The sequence below is a fragment of the Impatiens glandulifera genome, chromosome 9, assembly GCF_907164915.1.
Source record: "Impatiens glandulifera chromosome 9, dImpGla2.1, whole genome shotgun sequence".
NCBI lineage: Eukaryota > Viridiplantae > Streptophyta > Magnoliopsida > Ericales > Balsaminaceae > Impatiens > Impatiens glandulifera.
This window is the reverse complement of record NC_061870.1, coordinates 22,372,696-22,395,619: the sequence shown is the minus strand read 5'-3', so window position 1 is coordinate 22,395,619 and position 22,924 is coordinate 22,372,696. Positions and strand designations below refer to the sequence as shown.

The 22,924-nt window shown below is 28.5% G+C and overlaps 2 protein-coding genes and 1 pseudogene across 2 annotated transcripts; all 3 read right to left on the bottom strand.

The window, feature by feature from the left end:
* Positions 1–455: 455 nt before the first annotated feature.
* Positions 456–2,081, bottom strand: LOC124914617 (F-box/LRR-repeat protein At4g29420). Its single transcript, XM_047455209.1, has 2 exons — positions 1,579–2,081; positions 456–1,501 (listed from the first exon to the last, which is right to left on the bottom strand). The coding sequence occupies exons 1-2, from the start codon at positions 2,033–2,035 to the stop codon at positions 651–653; spliced, it is 1,308 nt and encodes a 435-aa protein (XP_047311165.1). The 5' UTR covers positions 2,036–2,081; the 3' UTR covers positions 456–650.
* A 1,556-nt stretch (positions 2,082–3,637) lies between these two features.
* LOC124916023 lies at positions 3,638–8,173 on the bottom strand (annotated as a pseudogene).
* A 7,181-nt stretch (positions 8,174–15,354) lies between these two features.
* Positions 15,355–17,483, bottom strand: LOC124916022 (1-aminocyclopropane-1-carboxylate synthase 7-like). The gene is made up of 4 exons (XM_047456759.1): positions 17,325–17,483; positions 16,730–16,864; positions 16,448–16,608; positions 15,355–16,213 (listed from the first exon to the last, which is right to left on the bottom strand). The coding sequence occupies exons 1-4, from the start codon at positions 17,472–17,474 to the stop codon at positions 15,355–15,357; spliced, it is 1,305 nt and encodes a 434-aa protein (XP_047312715.1). The 5' UTR covers positions 17,475–17,483.
* Positions 17,484–22,924: the final 5,441 nt, after the last annotated feature.

Genomic DNA, 22,924 nt, shown 5'->3' with positions numbered 1-22,924 from the left:
GAACACGCAGTCAAAAAGTTAAGAACGATAGTAACTTGATTAAGTCAATTTTCAATGACATTTGTATTCAAATAGTTAATATCAATTTTTTAGATTTTCAACCATTAATTATAAAACACAAGATTATATTCATTTGGTTATAAATTTGAGTTTTTTTCATAGTAATTTTGGACCTATTAACTTTGTTTTAATATGATTAAAGAATGAAAAATGTTATAAAAAATATTTAACCCATCCTTAAATGATGATACTAGCTCGGTTAAGTTTACTTTTAACCGAAATTTGTATTCAAAAAGTTAGTATCAATTTTCTAATCTTTAATCGAACCATTTAAAAAACATATATAAAACACATCTTTAATGGAACACTATTGACATCTAAAGTGGTGACTAGAATTGAGTTCTTCACCAAATATGCATATTTATTTAGATAAATCACATTCACAATTGTACATGGTGGTAAAAATACATCTTCACACATGATAAATATGACATGATACCCATTTTACAAATTCTATCTATCTTCTCTATAACAAATTCACAACCATTTCTTTATTGCAAATGGTAGGCTGTTCTATAATAAGCTATATAACACAGTTTCACCGAACCTTATCCAAATGTCCGAGAAAAAAAACCCAACTGGTGTATCATTTATTGTCCCCAATTCCCCAATCTCCATCTCACACGGGCATTACAGGCCATGCACTTCGCCATTAGATTGCTAGCAATGATGGAATCGACATTCCTATGAACAAGCAATGTCACGTCCGATAAATCAGAACATCTTCCCAATATATCGAAAATCAAAGCCTGCGTAAGCTCGACTTCAGCAAGAACTAAATGTGCTGTGATTTGTTTCAACCCCTTTATTGCAATATTCCCATTGTTTGATCTTCCCTTATCATGTTGGAATTGAATCTCTGCCTCAGACCAAGCCAGATGACCAATTGTTAAAGATCTCACATTTGGGAAGGCATCCATTACAGACATGAGATTAAACTCCTCCTTGGATGATGAGTCCAAGCTCAGACTGTTTACTGTTTTACCAAATGGGAAAATGCTAATAAATCTGCCAAGATTTGGAGATTCAATCTTAAGGGTTCTCAAATTAGGAAGTTCTTTGACTAGAAAATGGTTTGTATTCGATAGAGTGATACTGAAATCAGATAGAAGTGGAGCATCAATGAGAAGTGTATTGGGTCTCACACAGTTAAGCTTGAATTTCACAAGCTTTGGTGCAGATATTGAAAGAGATAGTGGAGCATTTGAGACTGTCCATTGACAGGTTGTTAAGTGTAGGAGATTAATCATTGGTTCTTTTAGACCTCCAACTTCATTTAGAATCAGAACTCGAAGAAAAGGGAAGCAATCATTCAACTTACTAAGGTTTTCATCTTCTAATCTTATGAATTCCAAAGTCAAACTAGTGAGATTGTGCATTTTATTCAAACCATCCATAGACAGCCAAGTATTCTTCAGTTCTACCTCCTCTAGATGATGACCTGCATCATGGTAAAAAATCCTCAATTTTCAAAATTAACGTATAATCAAACTTTAACCCAAATCAAGGAATACATACAGAAGGAAGAAATCAATGACAAAACGTTCGATTGTCTCCAACAGGATTGAATCCAGAAATCCGAAATTGAAAGCGATCTCAGTTGTCTTCCATGAACTGGAAGCCATTCCGATACGAAATCAACGCAGGTGAGGTATAAATCGTCCAATTCGTCCTCAGCGTCGTCGAATGAAATTCCTCGTAGAGGCTTCTCGACGCCGATAGTGATTGAATCGACGACGTGCTTTGTGTTTGAGATCAGTGTACGAAATATTTCCTTGAACGGCGTGACCTGGGAAGCGGTTACGGGCGATCGAGACTTGGTATAACGATCGAAAGAACACTGTAGGTGTATGGAACGGATCTCAGCAGCAATGGAATTGAGAGATTTGGATGTTAATCGGCATCGAGCGAGATCTGTTGTGTTATTGAGACGATTCAGAATTTCGAGAACTAGAGCTGGAGGAAGTTCGTCCATGGATGAGATTAAGGAGAACCACCGTGGTGATCTTTCAGGTTTTGTTAGATTCAATCAGTTTTTTTTAAACATAATCTTCTTTTATTTATTTTTAATTGTTCTTACTTTTCGAAATTTTAATCTTCAAATTCGATTTTTATTTTATTATTCGAATTTCGAATTATATTTTTTTTTATCACTATTTTTATTTTATTATTCGAATTCCAATGGGAATTTTACTTGTGTCACCATCTCGATTCGTCAGGTAACCAATTATCGACGGTATCCCATTACCCCAATTAAATATGTATAAGATTGTAATTGTTCTGAATTATGTATTAATTGTTGTATCGGCACGATCGTCACAGGCGGCACCATATGCACATGCAGCATAATACGATCAACACTAGCAACACGATATTGTCTTGCGCCGTAAGTCAGTTATTAAGAAATAAGGGAGTCATTCTAGAAGGAATTAAGAATGTTGTAGAAAAAAGAGATTGAGAGTAGTTGATATAGTTATCCAAGAAAAAACAAGAGGAAAAAAATGTTAAATTAATATATCTTACAAAATTCATGTAAAAAAGAAGGCAGAAAACAAGACAAAAAGAGGGAGTATGGAAGGTTGATTATACCAAAAAAGCAGACATATTTGGTCTTAAAACTAGATTACCAAATTCTTGATGAATGCTAAGAAGAGAGAAATCAATCCGTAGAGAGAAAGCTCATCAAATAACAGTCCAACTCAATATTTATTATTTCCATTAATGAAAACAGAATATGAGGAGATAGTTAAATCGTCAGTTGATGCAATGAATGAACTAATTAAGGCTCCCTAATCTAAGACTTACACTATTATGAGTAATTCAACATGGAAAGTCAACGAGGTATGAAAGAATAAAGTAGAAAAGAAATATAAAGACCCTACAAAGAAAAAGTCTATTTGGGATATCCAAACAAATGTAGAGGTACTCAACTATCCTTTTAAATTCAAACTGTTTTTAAAGTTGAAGAAAAATGTATTAAAGACTGGGAATTTGTGGTTTTGTTGAAAACTTCATAGGAAAAATAGAGTATCAGTTTTAACTACCAAAGAGACACTAATTAAAAGTGGGGAGAAAAGAGACTTGTAAAAGTTTCTGCAAAAATAAATGACTTCTACTTCCTGCAGTTCAAAAAGAGCTCAAATCTGAAAGAAATCCTGGAAAAATGACACACTTACATAAGATCAAATTGCATGAAGCTGAAAAAGTGGTCATAAGAGATTAATCTACATAGCAAAGAAACGACCCAAATTTGGTTCAAGCTCTAGAACATTTCAGTCAACATGTACAATGCTGAATTAATTAGTCATTTTGCAGGTACAAATGGGAAACCATTATATATAGACCCAATAACTGAAGGAGGAAATCACTTGTCATTTGCTAAAATTAGTATTGAAGTGCATCATAAGAGTGTATTGCCAATGAAAATGACAATTGTTGACAGTAAATGAAACCAAAATGTGTGATTTCTGTAACACTAGCTCTTGCATAATAAATATGATAAAGATAAAGAAGAAAAACAGAAAAGAAAAAAGGAAACAAAGGAGGCTAAACTCAAAAATTAAACAGATGTAGAAGAAAGCAAGAAGGATTCTGATAAAATGAAAGAAAGTAAAAGGGAATCAAGGTGAAGAAAAAAAGGAAAATTTGCTATAATGTGAAGGGTCATAATGGAAATGGAAGATCAAGTTGTTGTTAAGGAAACTCAAGAGGAAGACACTCATAATTTCAAAGCTGAAACAGAGAATTCTAAATCTAATAAAGAAGATTCCAAAACTAATTTGGAGTCTAAAACTGAAACTGAAGATAAGAAAGATAAAAACACAGAAATTCAAGTTGAAGATAATAAAAATAAAAATCCTAAAATTCTCAAAAACAATTATTTTTATCAAATTAGAACGGACTCGTATAAAGAGAGAATTCAAAATGAGAAACAACAATACTCATAATCTTCAATACAATCTCATTTCATCGTGAGAGGAAGGGAAAGAGGAAGAGGAAGGGGAAGGGGAAGGGGAAGGGGAAGAATGTCTCTTAATGAAAATGGATGGAATGTGAAAATGCTAGGCAGATATGGTTATGTTTGAATGTAATAGTTTTTATCTGTAATCTCTGTTTTTTAGAATGTATGAATGATATTAATAAATTTTTTAAGGTTTTTTGATTGTCATTCTTAATCATAGTTATTGTTTGTCTAGTTTTGATTTCTGACTCTCTCACTTTTGAGATTTTAATAAAATAGTTATAATTGTTTTCTAAAAAAAAGATTGTGATTGTTAAAAAATAATAAATATAATTTTTTTAAATTATAAATAACTTTAAAATTAATATTATAAAAAAAAGTAATATTACTTACCTAGGTTGATATTAGAATAGAAGAATAAATTATAAATAATAAAAGTTGAAGAAACAAGTTAAGACTTAAGACTAATGTTAAGGGAAAAGTAGAAGAGAAAAATAATATTTTGTTAGTGATGGAGATAGAAATATAAAAAATTAATACTGACGTGTGTGGATAAAAATGTAAATTAAATTATATATATTTATTGTAATCTATATATATATATAATGATGCTTAATTTTTAAAGTGTCCGGATTGTCGGGTCGAGAGCTGTGGTTAATTTGGATACTTGGGTCGGATTGTGGGTTGACCCGCCTTTAAATTTAAAACGGTTAAAAATAAAATAAAAAATGCTAGAGGTATGTTTTGAACTTGCAACTTAACAAAATAAATATAACTCTTTAACCAACTAGGCTACAAAGACTTTATATTTTAAATTAAACATCAAATTTGATAAACGCGGGACGTTTTAATATTAATATAAGTTTAACTTTTTAACTAACTAATCTATATATATATAATGATGCATAATTTTTAAAGTGTCCGGATTGCCGGGTCGAAAGCTGTGGTAAATTTGAATATTTGGGTCGGATTGTAGGTTGACCCACCTTTAAATTTAAAACGGTTAAAAATAAAATTAAAAATACTAGAGGTATGTTTCGAACTTGCAACCTAACAAAACAAGTACAACTCTTTAACCAACTAAGCTACAAAAACTTTATATTTTAAATTCAACACCAAATTTGATAAACGCGGGATGTTTTAATATTAATATAAGTTCAATTTTTAACTAAATAATCTATATATATAATGATGCTTAATTTTTAAAGTGTCCGGATTGTCGGGTCGAGAGCTGTGGTTAATTTGGATACTTGGGTCGGATTGTGGGTTGACCCGCCTTTAAATTTAAAACGGTTAAAAATAAAATTAAAAATGCTAGAGGTATGTTTCAAACCTGCAGAACTCTTTAACCAACTAGGCTACAAAGACTTTATATTTTAAATTCATCACCAAATTTGATAAACGCGAGATATTTTAATATTAATATAAGTTCAACTTTTTAACTAACTAATCTCTATATATATAATGATGCTTTATTTTTATAGTGTCTGGATTGCCGGGTCGAGAGCTGTGGTTAATTTGGATACTTGTGTCGGATTGTGGGTTGACCTGCCTTTAAATTTAAAACGGTTAAAAATAAAATTAAAAATGCAGAGGTATGTTTCGAACTTGTAACATAACAAAACAAGTACAACTCTTTAACCAACTAGGCTACAAAGACTTTATGTTTTAAAATCAACACCAAATTTGATAAACGCGGGACGTTTTAATATTAATATAAGTTCAACTTTTTAACTAACTAATCTATATATATATAATGATGCTTAATTTTTAAAGTGTTCTGATCGCCGAGTCGAGAGTTGTGGTTAATTTGGATACTTGGGTCGGATTGTGGGTTGACCCGCCTTAAATTTAAAACGGTTAAAAATAAAATAAAAAATGCTAGAGGTATGTTTCGAACTTGCAACCTAACAAAAACAAGTACAACATTTTATCAACTAGGCTACTATGACTTTATATTTTAAATTCAACACCAAATTTGATGAACGCGGGACGTTTTAACATTAATATAAATTCAATTTTTTAACTAACTAATATATATATATATATATAATGATGTTGAGTAAATGGATATTTGAGTCGGATTGTGGGTTGACCCACCCATAAACTTAAAACGATTAAAAATAAAATTAAAAATGTTATCCGTAATTTTTTTCACGGTTTTTTATATTATTAATCGTTTAAATGCACGAGCTAAATGTTAGTTTATTGTAACAATAGTAATGGTGTATGATGTGAAGTATCTTAAACATTAAAAAAAAATATATAGTTTTAATATTAATATAGTCAGACTTGGATATCAAGTTTGAGTTTCGCCTCAAACTTAAAAGAAATAAAATAATCACTTCTAAAAAATAAATAAAAATTTATTCACCATGCCTTCAACTTTAGTAAATATAAATAAATAATAGAATTCAAACATCATGTTACACGAATGAATCATAAAATGCAGGTTGCTTTATATATATATAGTAATCAAACAGGTCCATGCCTAATACTTTTTCTTTCAAATTAAAAAAACAAATAAATTACTCAGCATATCAATCACTAATCACTAAGATTACTTATTTCCCCTCCTTTTTAAGTATGAAGTCACCAATCATTTTGAGTGCAACTTCAAGTGTCTTTTCGCTCATATTGGCAAAACAAACTCTAAACCATCCGGGCTCCACGCAATGGCAAGACGAGCTCGGAGAAATATTCAACTTCACCTCATTTACTATTGAATTCCAAAGAACCAATTCGCTTTCCATAGTCAATTCCTCAAGAAACGGGCTCAAGTTCATCCAAGAAAACAAACATGCATTCCCTTCCAAACACTCTATTCCGTACTTCCTCAATTCGTTTACCATAAGTTGTTGTCTCTTTAACAATCTTTCGCGGTTCACCCTTATATACTTCTCCGTAAAATTCTTGTCCGACAACATGCATGTGAGAAAATGTTGTGTTTGAGAGGAGATAAGAGTGAAACTAGACATTCTTCTAGCGATTGTCACAACTTTGTCGTTGTACGAGTATATAGTCCCGACCCTAAACCCTGGGAGTCCGAGGTCTTTTGAGAGACTATAGACTATGTAAACTCTTTCAGCTTCTTTGTAATTTTTGGATACCAAGATCTCGGCTATGCTAACAAAATTAGACGACGAAAACACAGATCCTGAGTAGATTTCGTCCGAGACGAGATGGATGTTCTTTTGAATAACAAAATTGAAGATTTCCTCGAGAGTGGAGAGAGGGATAGTTACCCCTAAAGGGTTGGAAGGATTTGTTATGAGCACCCCTATCACTTTCATGTTCATGGATTGTGCATTTTGGTATGCAACTTCCATGGCTTTGGGAGTTACTTGGTAACCATTTGAACTTTCGCAATGTATTGGTATGATTTTCGCACTTGTTCTCCATATCGCAAATCTCTATCCAATCTAAAAAAAATTAACAAAATTAAAACAAGTTAGTAAAATTTTGTGAGTATTTCATTTTTTTTTAATGTATTTAGACTATTGCTCCCATCTATGCATAAGCATAGAGCCACCCACAAAAATAGATTGTTTCATTTATTAAGGTTTGAACATATACCATTTAAAAAACACAATACTAGGGAATAGTTGTAATAATTTATACACTTACACAACTTTTGCCCTATAAATGAAATTTACCCATGATAATAAGGTGTGGGTTCAAGCAAAACATCACCGGGATCGGTTAAGATTAGAGTTGGGCATCGTACATAAACGTTCGTATTCGACTCAGGCAAATCGTGTTAGACTCTCAATCGTGTAGTGTCGTGTCTCAATCTTATCTGTGTCGTATCGTGTCTTGACCCACTCAAAATATTAGGATTCACGGACTCTATCGTGTTGTGTTATTCGTGTCTACGAGTTTATTCGTGTTGTGCTAACTCGTGTTTAAATTCGTCTTTAGATTTTGTCATCGTGTCAACACAATAATAAATTTATCAAACTAAAATAATAAATACTTTTTTATTTATTTATCTAACAAGCTCAAACATTTTTCACTAGTAAAATATACCGATAATTATCACTTAGAGCTCGTCTGATTCTTCACTAGTAAAATATTTTTAAATAAATCTTTAACGAACAAGTTCTTGCATTTTTCACCGTAAGAGCTCACCTGATTTTCAGCTAAACCCATTTGAATGATGCCTGATGGGTTGTGGACTTCATCATAAGGGTTTTCATCATAAACTTTCCATCTGCAAAATATGACGAGTCTTCATCGACTGCAACATTTGATAGCTCAATTTCTATGTTCATATATAAAGTTGGGCATCGTGCATAAATGTTTATATTCGACTCGGGCAAGTCGTGTTAGACTCTTAATCGTGTCGTATTGTGTTGTGTCTCAATCTTATCTGTGTCGTATCGTGTCTTGACCCACTTAAAATATTAGGATTCACGAACTCTTTCATGTCGTGTTATTCGTGTCTACGAGTTTATTCGTGTCGTGCTAACTCGTGTTTAAATTCGTCTTTCGTGTTATTTCGACTAGATTTTGTAATCGTGTCAACACAATCGTGTCTTGATACACTCATTTCATTATTTATTTATTTATATATATTAAATTATATTGTTAGTAAAAATGATAAAATACGATTATTAATTTATTAGTTCATTTTAATTTAGAAATTTTAAATTAATTTAATAATTTACATGTATTAAATTTATTAAAAAAGTTATTTAATATGTAAAATGTGTAAATATAAATTTTAACATATAGTTTCATAAATAATAATTTGAATGTCAATTATTTAAAATGTTATTTAAAATGTGTTTTAAAACATAAAATAATTATTCGAATAAAATTAGTTAAATTTATTTTATAAAGTTATTAATTTATTTAATATATATATATATATATATATATATATATATATATATATATATATATAAAGTTAGTTAAATATGATAAATGTGAAATTTTATAATTTTTAAATATTATATAAGAATTTATACTTAATTGTTTAATTAGGTATATGATATTTATTATTATATATAATTAAAAGTAGTGGAGATTTTTTATGATAAAATAAAGTTTCCTTTTAAAATGTTTTATTAACTTTTTAAAATTTTAGAATGATTTAAGATTTTTTTAAAATTATTTAGTGATATACAAATATTAATAAATTATGATTGCAAGTAGTGGATACTCTTATAGGAAAAAATTATTATAATTGATATATTATTAATTTTTTATTTAATATAATTAAAAATAGTTTGAGATTTGTTATAAACTATTGCATTTTTTTTTGAATTAATATTAATTTTATAGATTAGATTTTTATTTAATTACTAATATTAATTTAATCTTTTTATATTATAATTTTTTTATTAGGTAAAGTTTCTTATCAATTTGTAAAATTTTGGAGTGATTTAAGATTTTTTAAAATAATTTGATGATAAACAATTAAATATATGATCAATTACTAGCAGATTTGGGAGAGACGTGATAATTTGATAATGTTAATGTAAAGATGAGTAGTTTGAGTAAGAAAATGAGAAAAAAAGTGAGAAAGATGGGTAACAACTAATTCAATTATAAATATATATTATTAAAATTAAAATTATTACCATATATTTATTATTTAATATATTAACAATAATTGAAATCATAAATAATAAAAAAATTAATAAGTAATTAATAAAAATAATACCGAAAAAAAATATTAATAGACTCACATTTCTATTCTTATAATTTATTTATTTTATTTATATTTTTATTTTAATTTATATTATTTAAGTTAATATTTTTAATATTGTATTTTAGTATGTTTAATTTTAATTATAATTATTACATTTATGAAATTAAATAATTTATTAATTGAATAAAATTGTAATAGGTTTAGAGAATGTTAATGTGAGTAGATTAAGTCATGTGACTAATTGTGTTTATGTTGTTTCGTGTGTATACTCGTGTTCGTATTGTGTTTATACTTGTGTCGTGTCTATACTCGTGTTGTGTCCGTGTCGACTCGTAATTGTGTTACGATCGTACAAACTCATAATCGTGTCGTGATCGTGTTGTCTCGTGCTTGTATCGTGTCAACCCAAGACCCGAGTGAGATAATATCGTATTGTGCCGTTCCGTACAAATATCGTGTTGAATCGTGTCAGTTCGTATTTATCCAACCTATTGCCCAACTCTAGTCGTATATCTCATTTGAATGGGTAAAAATGATTTTGTATATATTGAATTATGGTGTTATCTAAAGTGCATGGTGTTCTATTTATAAAAAAAAGGATTTAAAATAGAGTTTATCCATTTAATAAAGAAATTTATTATTCTATAATCTTTGCTATCTATTTATTATATATATTCTCTTTAAAAAAAAGTTGAATATCTTTTCCAAATTATATTTAATTATATATTTTAGAGATTGCTACTAATATACTATTTCTAAATAAAGTATATATGATTAATATTCTTTAATAATTTTATTATTTATTATATTTGTCAAACTGTATTTAGTTGATAAATTAATTACTTAATTTCATTTTTATTAATTATATTAAATTAAATAAGAAAGTATTTTTAACAAGTCAATTATAAAAATATACATATATATTACAAACATACTTAAATATGAGATAACTTGAAAATAGCAAAAATATATAAATTATAAGCACTCTCACAAAAAAATGTTGGAATTCCATGTAAATATCCGAACTTAACTAGTTTTTTTTTTTTTTTAAATTTAACTACACGATGCATTTTAGATTATTTTTGTTGACCATTTGTGAAAGAAGCATATTTTAAAGAATACCTTTTATGTTTTTATTTTATTTTATTTTGAGTTATATATATATATATATATAGAAGGAAGGGGAGTGATTGGAATTGTTATGACAATTAAATTCATTCCAGTTTATAAAATATGGAATATTATTCATTAATAGAGATATCTTTTAGATTTTGTTATCCTTAAGAATCTTCCTATATTTTCCACCTCAAGTATAATGGTTTATTTTTAAAGGGATAGATCTTCAAAAAGTCTCCTTTTTAAGAAGAAATATATATATTTTTTATTTATCTACTAAAAGATAAGATAACTTAATCCCATTTTATGTTGTAGTTAAGGAAAGAAAACCAAATACAAACTAAGTAAAAGTAAGAGTAATTTTTCCAAAAAAAAATAAAAGTAAGAGTAATCCCTTATTCATTTTTATTTTTTTAGATTATATTTAAAGTTGCTTTGAAACTATCACACTTCTTTATCGTCTAATCTATTTGAAATAGTGAGAATATTTTTTAACTTATTGATTAAGGTATTGTACTAAAAGTCAAAATGATCATTGATAAATTATTGAACTAAATACATACCAAGTTATGTCATGTATTGAAATAATTTAAACCAAAAAAAAAACTAGATAAATAAGCATAGATCAAGCAAATAAAAATTAAAAATATAAAAATGAATAATTAAAAAATACAACCATCACAGATGACAAACAATTGAAAATATTATAGAAATCACAATGTTCTCATAAGAGTTAAGATCAACCTGTATCAAGATATCGTTTTTTTAATTAGATTTCAAACAGCTTAACTCCTATACTCGGTCGGCATTGAGATAAGTCCGACAAGCCCTTAGATTAGGGCAACCCATTTAATAAAATATATATGATATTTAAATAAATTTAGGGTCTTTTATACATAAAATGTTGTAGCTTAATAGTTCAAAATGCAAACTTGTTTTTGTTATGGTTATGAGTTCAAATTTCATAAAATTAATTTTTTTCTTATTAATTTTTAATACTTGACTTAGAGCATCAACAACAAAAAAAAAACTTGTATTTCCATCGAGAGCTAGGGAGCCCAAAACTCGAGGGCGACTTAGTCGATTAGTTAATTTCATTTTGAACATTTCATGTTCTACTCTTTTCCTATTTAGTTAACTTTGTTGATTTTATTTCTCATTACATTGTTTTGAAACTTCTTGACCATTTTAGTTGTCCTTACCACCTTTGAAGTACTGTCTTTCTCCATGTGTTTAGCCCCTCCTCAGACCAATTGATTTGTGTTTCTCCAATTGCATTATAGAAATAAATAAAAATATATATATATATATATATATTAAAATTCAAAATAATTTATTTAATATTCATTTTTTAACATATTTTAAATAATTCATAAATATTTACAATTTAATTTATAATATTATTGTATTAAAAAAAATATTTATATATATTTTTAAAAAATATCAAATTGAGTATTAAATGAAAATATTTATTGAATTTAAAAAATAAAAACAGAATATTTGAATAAAAAAAGTACATTTAAATAAAGTTAAATAAGAGATATATTTTAAGAAACTTGACGAAATGACCCTTAAAAGGGGAGTAAATGAGCGGGTGACCAGCGCATAATTTTAAATGCGCTGGTGACCACTTCATATTTTTTTGACGAAATTGTCCATGTCGCGAGACGCAACCGGATGCCATGTGAAAAGTCCACAATCGGATTGCCGGTTGCATTTCGCGATTGGATTGCGTCTCGCGATTGTTGGTTGCGTCTCGCGAATGCATCTCGCGAATGTCGGTTGCGTCTCGCGAATTCCAATTGCGTCTCGCGAATGCATCTCGTGATTATCGGTTGCGTCTCGCGAATGCCGGTTGCTTCTCGCAACAGGGGGGTGCGTCTCGCGATTGTGAACTTTTCATATGGAATCCGGTTGCGTCTCATGACAGGGACAATTTCGTTAAAAAAATATAAAATTATGCGTTGGTTACCAGTTCATTTACCCTATTATGGGGTTAGTTCGTCAAATTTCCATATATTTTATATTTATTGGTATATAAAGCAAAAATCATATTATGTATTTTAAGGAATAATTTAAAAAAATAATACAAAATTTAAGAAAAAAATAACAATTATTTCTTAAATTTTATAGAAGTAATTATTAAAATTTACACTAATGGTTATAGATTCTGATTTTGTTCCTTATATTCTTTCTTTATATATATATATATATATATATATATATATATATATATATATATATATATATATATATATATATATTCTTTTTAAAATTATTTTTTATTTTGTTTTTCAACATTTTAATATTGATTTTATTGAACACTTTTCTTTTAATTCTAATTTTTATATTTAATAATATATTTTAAAAAATAATATACTTATTTTTTTATAAGTGATAATTGTAACCCGGAAAAAACCTTTTTATCGATTTTGCGGAAAAATTCGAGGTTAGAGAATTTCAATATCAGTTTGTGTGTCAAGAATTTTCTTTAAATCATTTAGTTTAAAACATTATTTTTAAAACATTTTAATTATTCCTAACAACTTTTTAAAATTAATTTCGAAGTTCAATTTTAAATAATCCGGGAATTTAGGTAATCAAATCACAATATGATTTTTTTAAAATCATTTAGTTTAAAAGATTATTTATTTTAAAATAGAGTCGTAATTGATTTTTGAAAATCAATAAAAGTTAACTTACGTACACAAACGTATTGACCAGAGTTTTCTTTTAATTCGTAGTTTGGTGATACCCGAGAAAGAGCTTTCGTGCTTCATCCTTTGTACTCGTTTAAAAAATGATCTCTACTTATAAAGTTATTTTTGAAAATCGGTTGTATAATGTTTGAGTTTGAACCAACTATTCTTTCGGTCTTAGTCATGCTTCAAAGTTTTAGCGTTATTTAAAATATTGAAACATTAATATTTAAATGCGGGTATTTGTTGCTAATGATAACTAGGGAGGATTATACCTGAAGATTATTAACCATTTTTAAGGGTGTTAGAGTTTAGAAATAAGAACCAAACAAGCCTTAGAAAAAATATTTTCATGGAAATATCCAAAAAAAAAAATTGAAATCATTTTTTAATTTTCCAGGATTTTTAAAAAATGGGTTAAGGGTCTAAAATTAAAAAAATAATTTTGAGTTTTGAAAAGTTAAACCAAACATGCCTTAGGACCGGAGCCCTAGGCCTTGGGTCCGTTTTTATGGGTTGGAGTCTAAAAACACTTGGTATGGGTCGAGGAGCCTCTCGGTCATTGGCTGAGACTACCGGTCTGAGTGTATAAACCCATCGGTCAAGTGTTAGCCATGGGTTTAGTTCATCGGTCTGGGTGTATAAACCCACCGGTCTTGGGCTAGATCTAAACTAAGTTTATCGGTCCTAGTTTCGGGGATCTTTGATCCTAGGTTGAACCTCTCGATCCTAGACTAAAACCTCGGTTGGATCTCTCGGTCCTAGCTCAAGAACATCAGTCAAAGCTCTCGGTCATAGCTCAAGAACATCGAGCGGATCTCTCAGTCCTATCGAAATCCTCGGTCTTTGGTTTCGGTTCGGACCAAGGATCCTTGGTCGGATCATTCGGCCCTTAAGAACACCAAAGTTCTTTTTTTTTAAATTCGTATTTTTAACTTGGATTTTTTTAATCAAAGAGCTTGGGTAGCTTCACAAAACTCCCAGAAACATGTTATTCATCATCTCAAGGTATCAATCAACTTGGATGATCAAATCGTTAAAAACAGTTTGTGATCAAAAATTCTATTTTTGATTCTAAAACTGTTTTGAGGAGAAAGAAGTTATCCAATAACTTCCTTATATCTCACATACTTGGTTGGTACTAAAACAAAAACACTAGTGGTTCGTTTTGACCAAATCAAGAACTCAAATTTTTTAATTATTTTAAAATTTTTTATTTTAATCAAACATAATCGGGATGGATCAAATATGATCCAAACAGTTGTCCAACATGAGTACAATTATGTTGAGAAGTTTTTGGGATGTGATTCAAGAGAATTAGCTCAAGAATAATAAATATATTTTTTTGATTTTTAAAATTTAATTTTGGTTTTCCTGTTTTAGGTTGATTGATTGTCTCTAACCTATCTAGAAAGTTCATAAATGATTCTAAGATCAACATCCAACCATAAAACACCATAAAGAGCAATCATACAAATTTATGCAATTTGAAATAAAAAATAATTTAAATTCAAACTATAAATATGAATAAAGGGTGATTGGAATCTTATCAAGGATCGTAGAAAACTACTCAACTTAATCATTTCCTTTCATAATTCTAGCTCAACTTAAAAGAAATAAAACAGTCACTTTAAAAAAATAAAATACAAATTATTCACCATTTAAGCCTTGAATTTTAGTAAATATAAATAAATAATAGAATTCAAACAACATATTATAGAGGGCTAACCCATTTCCTAAATGGATTTACATGAATGACTATCTAAAATAAAATAATAATCATCTCCTAAAGCAAACAGGTCCATGCCCTTTTTCTTTCAAATGAAAAAAAAAATTACTCAGCATATCGATCACTAAAATTACTTATTTGCCCTCCTTTTAAGTATGAAGTCACCAATCCTTTCGAGTGCAACTTCAAGTGTCTTTTCGCTCATATTGGCAAAACAAATTCTAAACCATCCTGGCTCCACGCAATGGCAAGACGAGCCCGGAGAAATATTCAACTTCACCTCATTTACTATTGAATTCCAAAGAACCAATTCGCTTTCCATAGTAGGTTCCTCAAGAAACGGGCTCAAGTTCATCCAAGAAAACAAACATGCATTCCCTTCCAAACACTCTATTCCGTACTCCCTCAATCCGTTTACCATAAGTTGTTGTCTCTTTAACAATCTTTCGCGGTTCACTCTTATATACTTCTCCGTAAAATTCTCGTCCAACAACATGCATGCGAGTAAATGTTGTGTTTGAGAGGAGATAAGAGAGAAACTAGACATTCTTCTAGCGATGGTCACAACTTTGTCGTTGTACGAGTATATAGTCCCGACCCTAAACCCTGGGAGTCCGAGGTCTTTTGAGAGACTATAGACTATGTGAACTCTCTCAGCTTCTTTGTAATTTTTGGATACCAAGATCTCGGCTATGCTAACAAAATCAGACGAAGAAAACACAGATCCTGAGTAGATTTCGTCCGAGACGAGATGGATGTTCTTTTGGATAACAAAATTGAAGATTTCCTCAAGGGTGGAGCGAGGGATAGTTACCCCTAAAGGGTTGGAGGGATTTGTTATGAGCACCCCTCTCACTTTCATGTTCATGGATTGTGCATTTTGGTATGCAACTTCCATGGTTTTGGGAGTTACTTGGTAACCGTTCGAACTTTCGCAATGTATTGGTATGATTTTCGCACCTGTTCTCCATCGCAAATCTCTATCCAATCTAAAAGTAAGAAAATTAACAAAATTAAAACAGGTTAGTAAACTTTTGTGAGTATTTCATTTTTATGTATTTAGACTATTGCTCCAATCTATGCATAAGCATAGAGTCACCCACAAAAGTAGATTGTTTCATTTATTAAGGTCTAAACATATACCATTTAAAAAACACAATACTAGGGAATAATTGTAATAATTTATACACTTATACAACTTTTGCGCTACAAAATAAAATTACCCAGGATAATAAGGTGTGGGGACAAGCAAAGCATCGCCGGGATTGGTTAAGATAAAAGTCAACAACTCGTTTGCAGCCGTCACACCAGCCGTTAAAACAATCCTCTCCGGGTTGAATTTTGCCTTTCCGCCTCTAATTTGCTCCATAAAACTTGCCATAGCCTAAAGTAACATGTTAATTAGAGTATTAACGAAAACAAACAATATTTAGCTAGTTATTTTATTTATAAATACAAGCTTTCTTTTAATTCAAAAGAGAAACATGTAGTAATTAAGGATATACCTTTCTAAAAGATAGTAATCCATGGTAGTCTTGAAATAAGGCATTCTCTCTAAAGGAAGACCTTTTATTTTTCTTCCCCAATAGAGCTTGTTCTGAGTGTTCTTCCAAGTACTCTTCCACCATGTCAAATGAAACCTACCCATGATTGATTTATAAATAATTATATACATTTTAATCCCAAAACCCGACTCGAGTTAGTACCGAAAGTTGGATAGTTTATAGTTTAATGTTACAAATAAAAAAAACTTAACTTGATCGGTTAGAGTTTATAAACTTAACAATTTAAAATGAATGATACTTAATTTTTTTTTTAAAAAAATCACACATAAAGGTGATTATGATATTTAGAAAAATAATATTTATTTACTTATATATTCTAAGACTTCTTTGTTTGATTTTTTTTTTAAAATCAAACCATAATTAAACATCTATTCATCCATCACATAACTCAATTTATCAAACTAAAATAATAAATACCTTTTTATTTAATAAGCTCAAACATTTTTCACTAGGAAAATATACCGAGAATTATCGCCGAGATCTCGTCTGATTTTTCACCGAACAAGTTCTTACATTTTTCACCGTAAAAGCTCACCTGATTTTCAGCTAAGCCCATTTGAATGATGCCTGATGGGTTGTGAACTTCATCATAAGGGTTTTCATCATAAGCTTTCCATCCTGCAAAATATGGTGAGTCTTCACCATGAGCTGAAGAAACTGCAACCTTTGATAGCTCAATTTCCATAGATTGAATGGGTAAAAATGATTTTGATATATTGAATTACGGTGTTATCTAAAGTGGTGTCCTATTTATAAAAAAAGGATTTAAAATAGAGCTTATCCATTTGATAAAGAAATTTATTATTCTATAATTTTTGCTATCTATTTATTATATATATTCTCTTTAAAAAAATGTTGAGTATCATTTCCAAATTATATTTAATTCTATACTTAGATTACTACTAGTCTACTATATATAATACTTTTTCTAAATAAAGTACATATGATTAACATCCTTTAATATTACTTAATTTCATTTATTTATTTATTTTAAAAAATTTCAATTATATTAAATTTTATAAGAAAGTATTTTTAACAAGTCAATTATCAAAAAAAAATATATGTATATTACAAACATACTTAAATATGAGATAACTTAAAAATAGCAAAAAAATATATAAATTACTTATAAGAATCCTCACAAAAATGTTGGAATTACATGTAACGAGCATATCCGAACTAAAGATATTTTTTTTAATTTAACGACACAATACATTTTAGATTTTTTTTATTGACCATTTGTGAAATAAGCATATTTTAAAGAATACCTTTTATGTTTTTTTTTTTATTATTTTGAGTTTTATATATATATATATATATATATATATAGAAGGAAAGGGAGTGATTGAAATTGTTATGACAATTAAATTCATTCCAGTTTATAAAATATGGAATATTATTCTTTAATAGAGACATCTTTTAGATTTTGTTGTCCTTAAGAATCTTTCTATATTTCAATCCATATTTTCCACATCATATTTTTAAAGGGATAGATCTTCAAAAAGTCTCCTTTTAAGAAGAAATATAAATATTTTTTATTTATCCACTAAAAGATAAGATAACTTAATCCCATTTTATGTTGTAGTTAAGGAAAGAAAACCAAATACAAACTAAGTAAAAGTAAGAGTAATTTTTCCCAAAAAAATATAAGTAAGAGTAATCCCTTATTCATTTTTATTTCTTTAGATTATATTTAAAGTTGCTTTAAAATTATCACACTTCTCTATCATCTAATCTATTTGAAATAGTGAGAATATTTTTTAACTTATTGATTAAGGTATTATAAAAATCAAAATGATCATCGATAAATTATTGAACTAAATATATACCAAGTTATGTCATGTATTGAAACAACTTAAACAAAAAAAACTAGATAAATAAGCATAGATTAAGCAAATAAAATTTAAAAATATAAAAAAGAATTATTAAAATATACCACCTCTATGACAAACAAATTGAAAATATTATAGAAATCACAATGTTCTCAAGTCAAAATCAACATGTATAAAGATATCATATTTTTAATTAGATTTCAAATAGTTTGACTCCTATATTCGGTTAGCAAGGTTGGTATTGGGATAAGTCCGACAAACCATCGGGTTAGGGCAACCTATTTAATAAAATATATATAATATTTAAATAAATTTATGGTCTTTTAAACATAAAATGTTAGCTTAATAGTTCAAAATACAAACTTAAAATTTTTATTTGGTTATTTGGTTATGAGATCAAATCTTATAATTTTTTTTTTCTTATCAATTTTTATTACTAGATCTAAGGATAACGGACTTTTATTTCTATCGGATCTGTCGATTAGTTAATTTCATTTTGAACTTTTCATTTTGAACATTTCATGTTCTACTCTTTTTCTATTTAGTTAAATTTGTTAATTTTATTTCTCATTATATTGTTTTGAAACTTCTTGACCATTTTAGTTGTCCTTACCAACTCTGAAGTATTATCTTTCTCAGTGTGGTTTAGCCCTCCTCAGATCAACTGATTTGCGTTTCTCCAATTACACTATATAAATAAATATAATATATATATATTAAAATTCAAATAATTTATTTATTTAATATTTAATTTTTAATTTTTAACATATTTTAAATAATTTATAAATATTTAAGATTTAATTTATAATATTATTGTATGACAAACAAATATTTATATATATTTTTAAAAATATCAAATTGAGTATTAAATAGTTTTTTTTTATTGAATTTAAAAAATAGAAACAGAATATTTGAATAAAAAAAGTAAATTTAACTAAAGTTAAATAAGAGATATATTTTAGATTTATTGACAGTATATAAAGCAAAAATCATATTATGTATTTTAAGGAATAATTTAAAAATTAATACAAAATTTAAGAAAAAAATAACAATTATTTCTTAAATTTTATAGAAGCAATTATTAAAATTTACACTAATGGTTATAGCTTCTGTTTTTGTTCCTTATATTCTTAAATAAGTATGAAATATATCTTAATTAACTTCTAAAAAGTAATATTTGATAATTAACTATATATATATTTTTTCAACCATTTAAAATTAATTTTATTGAACACTTTTTTTTTTAATTTTAATTTTTATATTTAATAATATATTTTAAAAAACAATATACTTCTTTTTTTTTTATAAGCAATAATTGTAATTTTGAAAAATCCTTTGTATCGATTTTACAGAAAAACTTCAGATTTTAGAATTTCTGCATCAGTTTACGTGTTAAGAATTTTCTTTTAAAGTAAAACATTAAATTTACATGATTTTAATTATTCCTGATAATTTTTTAAAATTAATTTTGAATAATTAATTCCGGGGTTCAATTTTAAATAATCCGGAGATTTAGGTAATCAAATCACAATTTTATTATTATTTTTAAATCATTTAGTTTAAATTAATTAAATATAATTAATTTAAAAGATTATTTATTTTGAAACAGAGTCCCAATTGATTTTTGAAAATCAATAAAAGTTGGCATACGTATACAAACGTATTGGCAAGAGTTTTCTTTTGGTTTGTAGTTTGGTGATACTCGAGAAAAGGTTTTCGCGCTTCATCCTCCGTACTCGTTTAAAAAACAATCTCTACTTATAAAGTTGTTTATGAAAATCGGTTGTATAACGTTTGAGTTTTAACCAATTATTCTTCCGGTCTTAGTCATGCTTCAAAGTTTAGCGTTATTTAAAATATTGAAATGTTAATATTTAAATGTTGGTATTTGTTGCTGATGATAACTATGGAGGATTATACTTGAAGATTATCAGTCATTTTTAAGGGTGTTAGAGTTTAGAAATAAACACCAAACAGGCCTTTTAGAAATATCCCAAAAAAATTGAAATCATTTTCTAAATTTTCGAGATTTTTAGAAAATGGGTTGAGGGTCCAAACTTACAAAAAATAATTTTAAGTTTTGAAAAGTTGAACCAAACATGCCTTAGGACCGGAGCCCTAGGTCTTGGGTCCGTTTTTATGGGTCGGGGTCTAAAAACCCTCGGTCTGGGTCGAGGCTCAGGATCTTCGGTCAGAGTGCTAAAGTTCCTCAATCTAAGTGCTAAGGACTCTCGGTCATTGGCTGAGATTTCTGGTCTGGGTGTGCCCATCGGTCCAATGTTAGCCATGGGTTAAGTTCATCAGTCTGGGTGTATAAACCTACCGGTCTTGGGCTATCTCTAGGCTAAGTTGAACCTCTCGGTCCTAAAATAAAATCCTTGGTCGAATCTCTCGGTCATAGCTCAAGAATATCGGTCGGGGCTCTCGGTCCTAGCTCAAGAACATCGGACGGATATCTCGGTCCTAGCTTAAGAACATCGGTCGGATATCTCGGTCTTGTCGAAATCCTCAGTCGGATCATTCGGTCCTAGGCTAACAAGCATTGGTCCTCAAGAACTCCAAAGTTCATTTTTTTTTAAATTCTTTTTTTTAACTTGGATTTTTTAATCCAAGAGTTTGGGTAGCTTCACAAAACTCCCAAGACATGTTGATCATCATCTCAAGGTATCAATCAACCTGGATGATGATCAAATCGCTCAAAACAGTTTGTGATCAAAATTTCAATTTTTGATTCTAAAGTTGTTTTGAGGAGAAAGAAGTTATTCAATAGCTTCATTATATCTCATATACTTCATTGATACCAAAACAAGAGCACTGGTTATTTGTTTTGACTAAATCAAGAACTCAAAAATTTCAATTATTTTAAATTTTTTAATTTTGATCAAACATGATCCAAACAATTGCCCAATATGATTATAATCATGTTGAGAAGCTTTCTGGGCTGTGATTCAAGAGAATTAGCCCAAAAACAACAAATATGTTTTTTTAATTTAAATTTGGATTTTTCTATTTTAGGTTGATTGATTGTCTCTAGCGTCTAGCCTATCCAGAAAGTTCATAAATAATTCTATGATCAATATCTAACCATAAAACACCATAAATAGCAAGCATTCAAGTTTATGCAATTTGAAATATAAAAATTTCAAATTCAAACTATAAATATGAATTAGAGGGTGATTGAAACCTTACCAAGGATTGGAGAACACTCCTTAATCATTAGGGAAGTTTTTGAGATGCTCATATCCAAATTTTAAGGCCTCAATTTTTTTTCCGAATAATACGAAAGTTTCAAGCTTAAATGGCAAAATTTTGATTTTCTTCGATTTGAAGGTGGATAGTCGATTCTTTGCCTTCAGAATTACTCAGGGGCTATTTATAGCTGCCCAAGGTCGGTTGTGAGCTTCAAATAGATCTTAACAAAGTATCTACAAAGTTTTTAGGATGATGGTGCATGAATGACCATACATATTGTTGTGAAGTCAACTTTTATCTTGATTTAGACGTGAATATCGACAAATTATTCGTGTCAAATGTATTTTTATGACTATTGGCCGATAGTATTTGGTTAATGTTTATTGAGATGATCATATCCAAATGATTAGAGTTAATGTCAAATGGACATGAAAGTTTAATAAATTTATTCATGTGAGTTACTAACAGATAACATTTAAAACGATAATGTGTAAATGATTGTAGTACTATCAATAGATAGGCTTACGTAAAAATTGACAAACTTGCTCAAATGAGTTACCAATAAGTAACGTGCTCGAACGATCATATACAAATGATTGTGAGTACCTATTGGCCAATAGAGTTTATCGTGAAAGTTGGTAAAAATTCCACGAAGTTACTAACAATTAATATTTTGAGCGATTGTGTATAAATGATCGTTGTACTATCAAAAGATAGATTTACATGAAAGTTGATAAACTTGCTCACGTGAGTTACTAAAAAGTGAAATGTAGTGCAATCTTATATAAATGACCGTGGTACTATCAACATATATGTTTATCGTGAAAGTTGAAAAACTTGTCACAAAAGTTACTATCAAGTAACATGTTTTGTGATCATATATAAATGATTGTATTACTATCAACATATATAAAATCTTAAAATCAAAGTTAACCTATTTAAGAATTTACTTAAAATCAGACTCGTTATCTTCTCTGAAATCGTAATTTTAATAGATTTTCCTTGTTTAACTTTAATTATACCTCTCATGTAAATCATGCAAATATTGCATATTAGATTTCTATGACATTTATTTCATCAGTTTATTCAAATTATAACTTATTTTATTTTA